The sequence below is a fragment of the Denticeps clupeoides genome, chromosome 10 (assembly GCF_900700375.1).
Source record: "Denticeps clupeoides chromosome 10, fDenClu1.1, whole genome shotgun sequence".
Taxonomy (NCBI): Eukaryota; Metazoa; Chordata; class Actinopteri; order Clupeiformes; family Denticipitidae; genus Denticeps; species Denticeps clupeoides.
This window is the reverse complement of record NC_041716.1, coordinates 10,849,529-10,863,107: the sequence shown is the minus strand read 5'-3', so window position 1 is coordinate 10,863,107 and position 13,579 is coordinate 10,849,529. Positions and strand designations below refer to the sequence as shown.

At 41.4% G+C, this 13,579-nt stretch overlaps 1 protein-coding gene across 1 annotated transcript; it reads left to right on the top strand.

Moving 5' to 3' along the window:
- The first annotated feature begins 190 nt into the window (after positions 1–190).
- On the top strand, positions 191–13,232 carry tfcp2 (transcription factor CP2). Its single transcript, XM_028993178.1, has 17 exons — positions 191–482; positions 1,028–1,228; positions 2,384–2,535; positions 2,883–2,959; positions 3,055–3,160; positions 3,523–3,629; positions 3,712–3,864; positions 4,164–4,274; positions 4,391–4,479; positions 4,573–4,621; positions 5,683–5,724; positions 7,684–7,777; positions 8,306–8,396; positions 8,518–8,624; positions 10,075–10,217; positions 10,755–10,806; positions 11,341–13,232. Exons 2-17 carry the CDS (start codon positions 1,107–1,109, stop codon positions 11,376–11,378), a joined length of 1,533 nt encoding a protein of 510 aa, XP_028849011.1. The 5' UTR covers positions 191–482; positions 1,028–1,106; the 3' UTR covers positions 11,379–13,232.
- The last annotated feature ends 347 nt before the right edge of the window (positions 13,233–13,579 follow it).

Genomic DNA, 13,579 nt, shown 5'->3' with positions numbered 1-13,579 from the left:
TAACGTGTATAAACGCTCACTATTTGTATTTTGAAGTCATCATCGTGGATGAGTATGGAGATAGTTTTGTCATAATATTAGCTCCATACATGAGCAGCTTTATGTTGAAGCAGGGGATTTAATCGGTAGTTTCCACTCCAGTCCTGCAGGGGGCGCTGAGGAGCCGCGGACAAACACGGCGCCCCGACGAAGAAACGGACGACTGCGGATATTACGGCAATCTCTTTTTTTCCCCCTTTGAACAGATAAACAAATATTTTGTGTTTCGTCTCTTTCGTTCGGACGCACGCCGAACGCATGGGCTCGCTTCGGTCCGGTTTCGCGTCCCGGAGGAGCAGCTGAAGTCGCCGCGTTCCGGCCAAAAAGGCCAAGTTACTGGCGAGCAGCGCATCAAAAGCGAAGCCCGCAAGTTGTTCGCTTCGCCGCCGAAGACGGGGCGGAACATGGCGTGAAGCGGCGGCTGGGCGTTTTAAACCAGCACGGTGAGCGCCGCAGACGGGAGCCTCGTTTCCCCCCCCCTCAACTTCGTCCGGCCGGGGGGGGGGAGGCGTTTAAACGGCGACGGTCGTCGCGAAACGCGACCCGTGTCGCCGCTTCCAGCGGAGCCTCCCGCGCATCAGTGGCGTTTTGCTGCAGAATGTTTGCGGCGTCGCTTCTAACGTAACGTGCGGGTGGGAGCTGCTGCTGGAGCCCCGGACGTTTGTGATCTAAGGTTGGGGGGATGTTGCAGTGATCAGTCCCCTTTTGTGTCCCGTGGAAATAGAGGGGCTCCGTTTGTGTATGTTTTTAATTTGATTCTGCTGATCGCGTTTCATTCAGTCAAAAGAAATGACGATGCTGAAATCCCACGAGGCTTTTCTGTAGGTGCCCAGGTCTTTACTGAGCAAGTTTTTAATTACGTTAATAAATGGTTTAAAAAGCAACATTTGGACAGCAGAGATCCCCTGTTTACACAACTTTTGGATTCGGTTGGGACCCGGATTCCCTTTGTATAGTAATTGAAGCATCTCTTCCTCCTGTCATTCAGACCCAGCAGTCCGCACTTGGGACCTCCTCGGATCAGGTGGAAAAGTCGAGTTGGAATCGGACCCTCTGAGCGCGCCGCCATGGCCTGGGCTCTGAAGCTGCCGCTGTCGGACGAGGTGATCGAGTCGGGGCTGGTGCAGGACTTCGATGCGAGCCTCTCTGGGATAGGTCAAGAGCTTGGGGCTGGGGCATACAGCATGAGGTGGGTCCCCGGTTTGATGCCGTGACAATACTTTATCAAATGGGATGTTTTCACGCCTTCGTCATTTCTTCTTAGGTTCTCCATGATAAAGCTGCGCTTAATATCCAAATATCCACTGTGTATTTTAGGATGCCAAGGTGACACTTTTTTGTGTTGTTGTACATGCTGGTTGTGCATTAAGAGTGTGACAATCTCTTCATAAGGGTATGAATGGAATTGCCTTTTAATGAGTAACTTAAAAACAAATATATTTTCAGAAATGCATAGACTCAAAAAATACTTATTTTGAATGAGTAACTTTTGCTTTTTGAACGCAAAAGTATTGCAGAATCGGCTTTATTGTGACCATAAATGTGGACAACAGATTGTTGAATTCATGTGTTATGGGTCTCACCTCTAAGCCCGAGTGAGAATATGAGTGTACTTGTAACTCTGCTCCCATACACTGTATTATTGCATAAGGCGGGCACAGTGTCTCTCTGGCTCTATTTTAATCCCCTTAACCGGGGTAGTTCATTTCCCGCTCTCCGGCTCCGGCTCCTGCTGCTGCTGCTGTGGGTGACTGCATGTCTACTGTCAGACTAGCTTTAAATGTCAAGAGTGTGTCCCCTGCCAGGGAATGTTCAGAATGACACTGCCGTCTTTCATTTCGTAGTAACATGTAGAGGCTACATGGGGAGGGTAACAAAAGATGAAACCATAAATGCACAGACCACTGTTGACGTTTATAGCACTCTAATAAATGCATTTTAATTGTTTTAAATGATTTTTGCATTTTAGCTTGTGTGCAAAAGTAGGCGAAAGACATGTTCTTAGAAGCACAAACCCCAGATTTCTGGCCTTTTGCTCCTTTGTTTGTAGTGTATAAAGTTCTGAGTTGACTTTGCAAAAAGCATTCTTGTGTTGAGTGGAAGGTAGGGACACAGAGCAATTTTTCCCCTCCCTCCTTAAGTGACAGCCAAAGTCCCGTATTTCTGCCATGGATGCCATTTGTGTGACTTGCATAAAGATTTATGATCCAAGTCATGTGACGCTGCATATGGTTGTCAAGAGCCTCCGATCGCAGAAGTGTTTATCACTAAATATTAATATTATTCTTTATTATACATTTCCTGACTACAACTTTTGATTGACTGCAACCATGTCTTGTGCCAGTGATGTGCTGGCCCTTCCCATCTTTAAGCAGGAAGAGTCCAATCTTCCCCCAGACACAGAAAACAAGATCTTGCCCTTCCAGTACGTTCTGTGCGCCGCCACCTCGCCTGCTGTCAAACTGCACGATGAGACCCTCACCTACCTCAACCAAGGTTTGTACAGGCTCTTTTCCTTGCCATTTAATACAGAAAAGAGGATTGCAACATTCTATAGCTCCTACTTTCTCTATTTCTATAGTGTTGTCCTATAAAATGTAAGTGTAGGTATTGATCTCTGAAAAAAATAGGGCAGGGTTATTTCTACTTATGGAGCTGATTCTTTAATCAGAGCATTTTTTTCTTCCCTCCATTAAAAATGTGTAAGTTTTTTGTGTTTGTGACTCATGTATGGAATTCAATTCATAATGCATTGAACTATGGCAAACATTTGTTTGCATCGTATTGAACTATATAAAAAGTGCTGAATTTCACACATGTATTATTTTCTTTGTGAATTTCAGGACAGTCTTATGAAATTCGAATGTTGGACAATCGAAAAATGGGAGAGCTGCCAGAAATCACAGGGAAAATGGTGAAGGTGGGATCCGTTTTTGCAGCTTCCCTTTTAATCGTGCCTGTACCTGCAGTGGATAAGGCTGTTTTTGACATTGTTCTTTGTCCCGTGCGTTCCAGAGCATCATCCGGGTGGTCTTCCATGATCGGCGTCTGCAGTACACAGAGCACCAACAGCTGGAAGGCTGGCGCTGGAATCGACCTGGTGATCGGATCCTTGACCTGGGTGAGAACAGGGCTTTACTGCTAGTTGTCCCATCACATGACAGACTAAATACACACATTAAACAATATGTGTGAATGACTGTCATTTTTAGTCTGATTGTGTTTTTTTTTTTTTTTATATTTACATTTACGGCATTTATCAGACGGCCTTTTGCAGAGCGACTCAGTAGTTACAGGGACAGTCACCCCTGGGGCAACTCAGGGTTAAGTGTCTTGCTCAGGGACACCATGGTAGTAAGTGGGATTTGAACCCGGTTCTTCTGTTCATAGGCGAGTGTGTTACCCACTAGGCTCCTACCACCCTATATATGTAAGACATACATACACGGTGAATAAATGTGTTCTCATGTTGAATCTCGGCAGATATTCCCATGTCAGTTGGTATTGTAGACCCACGAGCGAATCCAACACAACTTAATACTGTCGAGTTCCTGTGGGACCCGTCAAAACGGACTTCAGTCTTTATTCAGGTGCGGTTTCTTTTGATTTTGAGTCTCACTATCCAGATCGTTGGCGGCCGTGCAAAACCTTGATCATTGTCTCTCAATCCAGGTTCACTGCATTAGTACAGAGTTCACGATGCGGAAGCACGGAGGAGAAAAGGGCGTGCCTTTCCGCATCCAGATCGACACGTTTAAAGACAACGAGAGTGGAGACTACACAGAGCACCTGCACTCGGCCAGCTGCCAAGTCAAAGTCTTTAAGGTGAGGGCAGTATCAAAACGGCATTAATAATTTTGATAGACAGCCAAGTATTGGAAGAACTAATCCAGCTTTACACAGTGACTTCAGTTTTGATCAGTGGTTCAATGCTTTTACCCAATTAAGATTTTTTTTTTTTAAAATAATGAAATACAATTTTTCCATATTTGCAACATTTTATGTCTAGCATAGTTGTGAATACCAATTCATGTCAAATTCAAATTACTTCATGTCCTCTGTCATTTGCTGCACCTCAACATATGGCATCATTTTTTGTGGTACTGATGGGTGTTTGCTTTCAGCCCAAAGGGGCAGACAGAAAGCAGAAGACAGACCGAGAGAAAATGGAGAAAAGAGCGCCACAGGAGAAAGAGAAGTACCAGCCATCTTATGAAACCACCATCCTTACTGAGGTCCATATACAGTGGTTTCTTTATAAAAAAAATATATATATATTTTCCTGGTTAATATTTAATCAGCCATTGTTATTAATATTTAAATCAATTTGCTGTTTTTTTTTTTTTTCTAGTGCTCCCCATGGCCTGAAGCCACATACGTGAATAACTCTCCCTCGCCAGGATTCAACAGCACCCACAACAGTTTTACAGTATCAGAAGGGTAAGACTTAATGGCACATGTTGTTCCCATGTATTAAAAATGCAACTTCAGATCTATCTCCAGTTTTAAATTACACTCTTAATGCCTGTGCAGAAATGGCTCGCCCAGTCATCAGCCAGAACCAGCAGCACAGATTGCAGACGTGAGTAACACCCCCCTGATTCAGTCAGATTCAGTCAGGCTGTTCTACCCAGTTTAGTGATGCTGGTGGGATTCACAAAGTGTTGGGTGTGGTTGGTGGGTCGGGTCTGGTCATTATTCACTCATTTGCAGCTCGCTTTTTTTATTTTTAAGAGCGGTAGCTTTTAGTCATTTCTGATTTATGACCAGAAGATAAGATCATACCAACTCCTGTTCACCGCTACAGTTCACAGTGCACCACAACTCTAAGGCCATGTATTTGTGTGAATTATGAAGAAATTAACCAGCCAAGAAGGCCTTGTACAATAAAACCTTTTATTTCAAGTGTAGAGATGGAAAATTAGTCCCCTATAACAGCAGCACTAAGAATGTGTGTTCACCATCCATCAACCAAAATTTCTGCCTGTCACCCAATCTTGGGACATTTTCCGCAACCCCTTTAAGTGGAAAATGTTTGAACATTTCAATGACTTAAATTACTCAGTGCATGCCCAGCTTCACAATGATATTGGAGAACAATATAGTAATTTAAATTACTACAAGATTTATAAGTTATGTTTGGGGCTGTCTGTTGAATGTGTTTTACATTGCAAGCAGGATCCATACAAAGCAACCGATGTTTGGTTGAAACATTAGAGGAAGATAAATTAAGATATTGAGTGAAAGAGATGTTGTCATTTTGCCATACACCAACTTTAAAACCACCTTTTGTGGGTCCTCTAATAAGCTGCCAGTACAGCTTTTTTTGTAAGTATTATCAAATATTGTTAAACACAGTATGACAATTTTATTCAATTAACTAAAGAGTATTGGTGTGACTTAACTACAATAGCTGTAATAATTTAGTAATGATGTAGTTTAACATTAATAACTGAATGTCTGAAATAAGCATAACCCATTAATCCAGCAATAACTATGGAATCATGTCCGTAATATCTTGTCTTCCTCCACAACAGTCCCCAATCACCTTTTTATTTTCTTTTTTTTTTTTCAAAAAGAATTGGGAATTGTGTTATATATCATGTATGTATGTATATGTAATAACAAAATTCTGCCTTACAGTTGTCATCCCATCTACTTAGAAGAGACAGTGAAAGCCAGCAGGTACATATTTAATTGTTAATTACACACTTTTTTTTTAAAGATATACAGTCCCTGACAAAAGTCTTCTGTACAAATGGACCTCAAGCGCCGCTTAAATTTATTTCTAATCAAGATTTTCTTACAAAAAATGGCTCATTTTATTCCCAACAGCTTTTGTAATAATATTTCAGTGCAAAACGAAACTGTTAAAAAGTATTTTAAAATTCAAAACTTGGTAAAGCCCATTCAGTCAATTTTTGCAAAGACATAAGTGTTGACTCCTTGTCACATGAGCTTTACCTGTGACTAATAATGGATCAATGAGGTCTCAGGTGGGTATAAAAAGAACCCCAGTACACTAGACCTTCACATCAACTGCAACTAGATCTCTGCAAACATGCCTAAGTCTCAAGAGGCTGAAGACCTGATGTGGCAGACACCTTCAATGTGTCTCAGTGTAAAGTTCAGAGGATAAAATAAAAGATTTGAAGAGACTGGAGACGTTTTGACAAGCCCAGGTCAGGCAGACCCGCAGGACAACTGCTCGAGAGGACTGTTTGTTGGCTCAAAAATCCAAGGCCAGCCCATTTCCCACAGCAGCAGAGCTCCACAAGACCTGGTCACCTGAAGTCCCCGTGTCAACCAGAACAGTTTGTCGGATTCTGTCTCGAAATGGCCTCCATGGTCGAATCAGTGCCCAGAATCCAACACTAAACAAAAGACAATTGGAAAAAACGTGTGGCATTTGCCAAGGCCCACAGCCTACTAAAAGGATGGACGCTGGAAAAGTGGCAGAAGGTGGATTTCAGATGAATCGTCTCTTGAATTACACTACAGTTGCCGCAAATATTGCAGGAGACCTACTGGAGCTTGCATGGATCCGAGATTCACCCAGAAAACAATGAAGTTTGGTGGCAGAAAAATCATGGTCTGCGGTTACATCCAGTGTGGGGGTGTACGAGAGATCTGCAGGGTGGAAAGCAACATCAATAGTCTGAAATGCCAAGAAATCTTAGCTACCTTTTATATTCCCAACCATAAAAGAGGCCAAATTCTTCAGCAGGATGGTGCTCCATCACATACTTCCAAACCCACATCAAAGTTCTCCAGGATTGGCCAGTCCAGTCACCAGACATGAACATCATTGAGCATGTGTGGGGTAGGATGAAAGGGGAAGCATGGAAGATGAAACCAAAGAATATTGATGAACTCTCGAAGGCATGCAAGACTGCTTTCTTTAGTATTCCTGTTGACTTGGATGACATGGATGCAGTCCTTCAAGCTCATGGAAGTCTTACAAGATATTAAATTTGGATCTCACAGCACCACTAATTAATTTTTTTACATATTTTTGTATTTGCAGTAAATTTGTTCAATTTCTGTATAGGCGACAACTTTTGTCTTGTCAAAATTGGACCTTTCTGATAATGATAAATTATCTTTTTTTCAGTTAAACTAATTGATTTCAATGCATTAAACATCATTTGAGAGGGTTTTAGCTTTTCATATGAGCTATTTCTAACACCAATCGATTAATTAAAATTCAGGTTAATAGCAGGTGTTTCTACAAAATAGATAAGCGACAAGACTTTTGTCAGGGACTGTAAATTTTCGAATGTGTTGCTCAACAACAGGATGGAATACTCTGCCACATGTACAGGACATACAGAGAATTGAAATTGCGTTACTCTCAGACCCATGGTGCATACAAGTAACATTAAATACAAACAGTAACATTAACTACAACAAAAACATTAAATACAAAGGTATAAAAATAAGCATAATATATAAATTTTAGTGTGTAAAGATGATTTTGAGTGATTATAAATATAGTAAGGAATGGAATTTGTAGAAAACACATTCGTCTGTGTTTGTCTGACTTCAGAGTGAAGGGACTGTAAAATTGAAGTGTACTGCAGTAGCCTCATGGCATGTGCTTAAGAGTGGTCTCTCTCCATCTCTTTTCCCCGGAACAAACAGAATCTGTTGCCCACAGCAACTCCGCAGGAGGCGCAGCAGTGGCTCCATAGAAACCGTTTTTCACCGTACTGCCGACTTTTCAACAACTTTTCAGGTGAGTGTCATGGCCATATGGAAGGTTCAAGAGTGGACTGGGATTATTGGAATACGTTCCATTGATGTTGTGGCCTCGGGTTCCACTGACCTTAGAAGTATAAGTTTCGAGGCTTTAAAATGTACTACAGTCTTTACGTTCAAGGCTGGGTAAACCTGCTGTATCTTTTCCGTATTCAAGTAGTTTCTCACTGAGAAACTGCAGTGCCTGCATTTTGCTTGGTTTAGGTTGATCCCTGGCAGATGATTGCCTTGAAAAAAGAAAACCATGACTGCCTTTATTGAAACAATTTTTAGTGTGGGTCTGTTTCATATACATGTTGTACTGTAGTCACATTATCATGAATGTATTTATGTTAGAAATTAATCTAGTGGTGAAACTTCCTGTAGTAACATTTACAATTTCAGGCTTTAGGGGAGATCATGGTTCAGGCTTTAGGGGCTATTGCTTTATTACAACTTGTACACAGAAGCCTTTAAATGACTGTAAAACCCTCCTGGCCCTAATCGTCATGCTTTTCATTCATAGGAGCGGACTTGCTAAAGCTGACCAGGGAAGATGTCATTCAGATCTGTGGCCCGGCGGACGGCATTCGGCTTTTCAATGCACTGAAGGGGCGGTGGGTGTGGCTCCAGATATAGATATGGGATTAAGTAGTGGCATAGTACTGGTGTTTTATATTTCACCCTTTTTGTTGGTATTGTCCATTCAATTCTTTTTGTCTGTGTGTGTGTGTATAGGGTGGTACGCCCTAGGCTGACCGTGTACGTCTGTCAGGAATCCCAGCAGGTCCGGGAACAGCAGCAAAAGCATGAGAATGGAGATGGAAGCAGCAGTACCTTCTTTGGTAGGTGTAGGTGTGTGTGTGTGTGTAGATGTTCATGGAAATAATACCTAATATTGCAGCTTTTGATGTGTAATACCTGTTCCTTGCACAACAGGCAGCAAATCCAAAGTGCATGAAATTGAACGTGGTTGAGTGTTTTAATCAGGCTTTAATTAAATCTGGCAAATGTAGGTTAAGAAACTCTCCAGCTCTTTAGACTTTGAAGTCAACTGAGGCTTTGAAATCATGCTGATTCAACTCCTGTTAGCTGCAAGAGTGACATCCCTCTGGGGGTTCCCGGGGTTTCAACCAAAAGAGTCTTGAGTCTTCGCTTTTATCTGCGCTGTAAGACCAGTTCCGTCCCAGAGAGACACCAGCCACAAGGTTTGCCAGGCCCCCTGATCTCTTAATGGTTCTAAAAAAGAGGCGTGGCCCTGCAGAACCACCTTTTCGTTTGTCTTTCTTGGACCAATCTTTGAAGCCTAGTCTCTGGTGGCATAATAAACAGCATAATTATTTTCAGTAATTGCTTTTTAGCAGTGTTTTCCACTCCTGTACCAGCTGCCAGAATGTTTTTGGCCTAAATTTTTTTACCCAGGGCAAAGAATTATAACAATATACTTTCTCATATTGAACAATGTGATAAAAAGTCAAAATCTTTCCTGATATCTTACACAGGAGCTTCATTTGCGCCACATTGCTTTGGCCATAACGAATAGGGTGACCAGTCGATTTGAAGCCTGGAAGCCCTGTGCGGCCAGGTTTTTGAGCTGCTTAAACATTCGTCACATCATGGACATCCTACATGCCTATTTACTTCCACTCGTGTTAGTGGATTGGTTTCTCGCCCACTTGTGCTGGTCAAAGTATCGTTAGCACACCCCCAAACCCTCCCTTCCATGGCTCTGTTTTCAGCCATTTTGCTAGGGTGGTAGGAGCCTAGTGGGTAACGCACTCGCCTATGAACCAGAAGAACCAGGTTCAAACCCCACTTATCAATTTTGTCCCTGAGCAAGAGACTTAACCCCGAGTTGCTCCAGGGGGGGACTGTCCCTGTAACTACAGATTGTAATTCACACTGGATAAGGGCGTCTGATAAACGCTGTAATAGTGAAAAGAAAATGTTTACACAGTGAACCACGACACGTGGCGCTGGTTCTGTATTCCAGTGCCTCAGCATCCACTTGTGTCCATTGGAAGGTAATGTTAATACACACATAAAAGATGCTTGTTCCTGCCATTTTTATTGTGATCGGGAAAAATGCTTGAAGCAATTGATCAAGATCAATGATCGCCCAGTCCGTTTTCAGACCCAGGGTCTTAATAGTGAAGGTGTTTGGTTGTTAGAAGTGTGGGATTGGAAATGGATTGAGATCCTTACCAAGATGTTGTACCTGTTAAGTGTAGTTTTATGCCATTTGGTCTTGTGATTGTTGGTGCCATTGGGAAATGTAGTCTCTCTGTTTTCTAGTGTATCATGCCATTTACCTTGAGGAGCTGACCGCAGCGGAGTTGACGGAGAAGATTGCACAGCTCTTCAGTATTTCTCCTCGACAAATTAGCCAGATTTTCAAACAGGGGCCCACTGGTATCCATGTGCTGGTGAGCGATGAGGTAAGGCCCTATGTACTGTGTGTTGAGTGGCTCCATATGGGAGTTCTGACATTTTTTATGCCTGTTAGCATGCACAGAGCTACCTTCTCTGTCAGCGTGCTGAGGAGGAGTGTGTACTCTAGATGCAAAACGTGAATGAGTTTACATGAATGTAATATAAACTCATTTACATAAATGAGTTCAGATGTTGTGTCTTGTCCAAATGTAAAATATATATATATTTTTTGGCATGCTGGTAATAGAGATTGTTAAAGCATGTACACTTTTGCAATGCTATTTCTACGTTATTGTGTCAGAGGATGTATTAAGGCAAAAAAAAAAATGTTGGAAATTCATTTGCCATAGAAGGGTTTCTTAATTTTACACTAAATTATTGTTTAAGCTAAAACAACCCTGTATTTCTTTTGCAAAGTAGCCCCTTAATCCTGAAGCCTCAGTGAGCTTTGATTTATTACTTTAGTACTCCTGCTTCTAGAAGAGGGGTATCCGTTTGTGAGAGTTTTACCCCTGATTCTTCTGATCATATTGTTTTAACAGATGATTCAGAACTTCCAGGATGAGATATGTTTTGTTTTGGATACAATGAAAGGTAAGGGACACTTGAAGATAAACAATAATGGCATTTTTTTTATCTTAATTTTTTGGTGGAGCGATAGTAACTGTAATAGACAAGGAGTGTTCACTGTGTATTTATTTACAGAAACTGTAAAGGGCTTTAACCCCTTCCTATAAATACACCATATGTAAAAGGGCAGCAGAACTTCCATGTCCTCTGTATTCTACACTCCAAATATCTGGGGCCATCAGAGAACATTGCAATCACAATCTATGTTATTCTCATCTCAGGACCAGCATATGCAGATAGATTAGCAAAAGCTCTCCATATGCCATGTCTTACTTAGTGTGGTGAAAATACCCTTCTCAGTGAGCAATAAATTGAGGCAAAATCAATGTATTAAAATTTCAATGTAATCTTATGGTGAAATGATGTGCAGGGAGAAACCTACTTTTTTTTTCTCCCCCCAAATATGGCAAATCTAGATTTGTATAGCATGTTGAGCAAGGAATTCTTTTTAATCAGAATGAGAGAATGATATTCTGTACTGTATCCTTGTGTTTGCAGCGGAGACGAATGATGGCTACCACATCATCCTGAAATGAGAGCAGACAGATTGACTGACTGGATTTGGCCTCCTCGAATTAGCTACTCTCACCCGCCTCCTCCCCGGCGGACCCCCTCCCTCCAAGCTCTTGTTTTCTGCTGATCCTGGACTGAGTTGAAGACCAGCGTTAGGGGTAGGGGGTCTTCCCCGGAGGATGCTACCTTGGGAGAGAGAGAGATGCTTCATCATGACCCACTCCGATATGTTGATGTCTTATACTATGGAGTGTCCAACTGCACTGCCGTGTCCAGTTGCTCAGCATTTCACAACCAATACCCCTCCAAGCTTTTCCTGCTCAAACTCCTTTGTTTAGAAGATCTGTGTCTTTCATGTTGTACGAAGAAATGCAAGAATTTATTTTTCATGTAGATTTTCCCCATGTAACGGTTTCTGGAGTGCCAAAACATGACATCTGTCATGTTCAAAAAGTGTCCTGTCTTTATCTAGTCCTCCCTCCCCTGTCCACCATTGATGGTGCATCAGTGGCGCCTCCATTTTGGTGTACCTGTGTTCTCTTTAGTCAGAGAAACAAAGCACTTACTCCAGGTTATTTTTTTCCCCAATTATTCCTCTTTTCTACTTTTAACCTTTTGATATGCAAGGTGGCCACTTTCTAATGTGGAGTGTATTAACGGAGCTTATGGCGTGTTGTCATCTGGCGTCAAATCCGGAGGGTTATTAATTTTTTATCTACTGTAACCAGAGACTTGTTCCTGAAGGGAATGTCAGAGAATGGCACATGAAATGCTAGGCCAGTAGATCCCTGTCACCTTTCTCTGCTGTTATTTCATCTATTTCATCATGTGGGTGCGAGAGCCGATCACAGGCTCTGGAAAAAACGAACTAAAAAAAAAAAAAGTCTTTATTTGTTAGAAACGCTTTTCATATAAAGTTGTTTAGGAGGTAAATGAAGAAGAACTGACATTCTGGATTTATATATTTTTTAAATGGCTTCCTAATTTCTGTTTTGTATCTTACTTACTGAATGCACAGTTTCTTTGGAAATTAGTGAGTGATAAGACATGAAGACAAGGAACTCTTTTTTTTTTTTTTTTTTTTTTTTTCACTATTGATTTTTTTTTTTCTCCCCCCAATGATATCTACAAGGCTGTTGAGGGCTTTTCTTTCTTAATGGTTTTTGGGTATGCTGTATCTTTGGGATAAAAAAAAAAAAAAAAGTCTGAGGAAGACTTCTTCAAACTACTCAGACCACACTCACCCATTCTCCATCGCAAAACCCTTTTCATTGCTGCCGTATATTATATCATATTAGCATAGTTTTAACTTGTCGAGTTTTAAACCTCTTTAAAATAATAATAATTAGGGGATTGATTTCTAAACTAAACCAAATTTTGTGTAGGCCTCTATGTAACCCAGGTTTGTTTTGTAAAGCAGAATTATGTTTACTGTAAATGCTTTGTTTAATTTTCGGAAATCACCACTTTCAGACACCAATTGATGTAAGGTAGGGGGTGTGCTTGTTCTGAAATGCCACATGAGAAGATGCAGTTCCTGTAGGTTGAGCTAGATGCTTATTGGAGGATCACGGGACATGTGTCTAATGTTTATTGTCAATGTTGACCCATATCCCATTTCACTATGATAAAAGTACCTGCCCATAATGCTCATTTGACCTCAGCATTTCCAATGCAGTCCGAATTTTGGTTATGTCAACATATTTAAACAGTCACTTTTTTTTATTTTTGTCGCCCCAATTCATTTGTCTTACAACCTGTTACTATTTTTACGGCGTTAGTTTGCAGTTCTGTCTTCTATTGCAGAGAATTGAAATATACATTGGTAAAACAGCAGAGAGTGTACACATTATTCATTAAAATATATTCAAACTGGACTAGAACGGAGCAGTTGTCTATTTGGGATGCTTGTGATTACCCCAGATAACAATGTCATTTTGGAATATGATGGTTTTGTTTCCATAGTTACCATAGGGAGGGGGTATTTCCAGTTTTTTCATTCATAAAGGACGTGCTGTAGTTTTACGCACTAGATAATCTGTTCACATCCAGCAGCATTTAGACGTTTTTCTTCGTTTAGTGTTTTTCCAGTTTTGAATACAGCTATAACTTTTCTGGGACTCTTTCCTGACACACGCAGGCACTCGTGACGAGTTGAAACGTCGTGTCCGTGTAGGAAATCCATGTCGCGATGAGTACTGGGAAATGTAGTTCCGGATTAGCC

What these genes read in the sequence shown, in the direction of transcription:
- tfcp2 (XM_028993178.1), top strand. Translation starts at nt 1,107, where the DNA reads ATGGCCTGGGCTCTGAAGCTGCCGCTGTCGGACGAGGTGATCGAGTCG. An exon ending in CCTCACCTACCTCAACCAAG is followed by an intron (nt 2,536 to 2,882) that starts GTTTGTACAGGC and finishes TGTGAATTTCAG; the next exon opens with GACAGTCTTATGAAATTCGA. An exon ending in CAGCAGCACAGATTGCAGAC is followed by an intron (nt 4,622 to 5,682) that starts GTGAGTAACACC and finishes TCTGCCTTACAG; the next exon opens with TTGTCATCCCATCTACTTAG.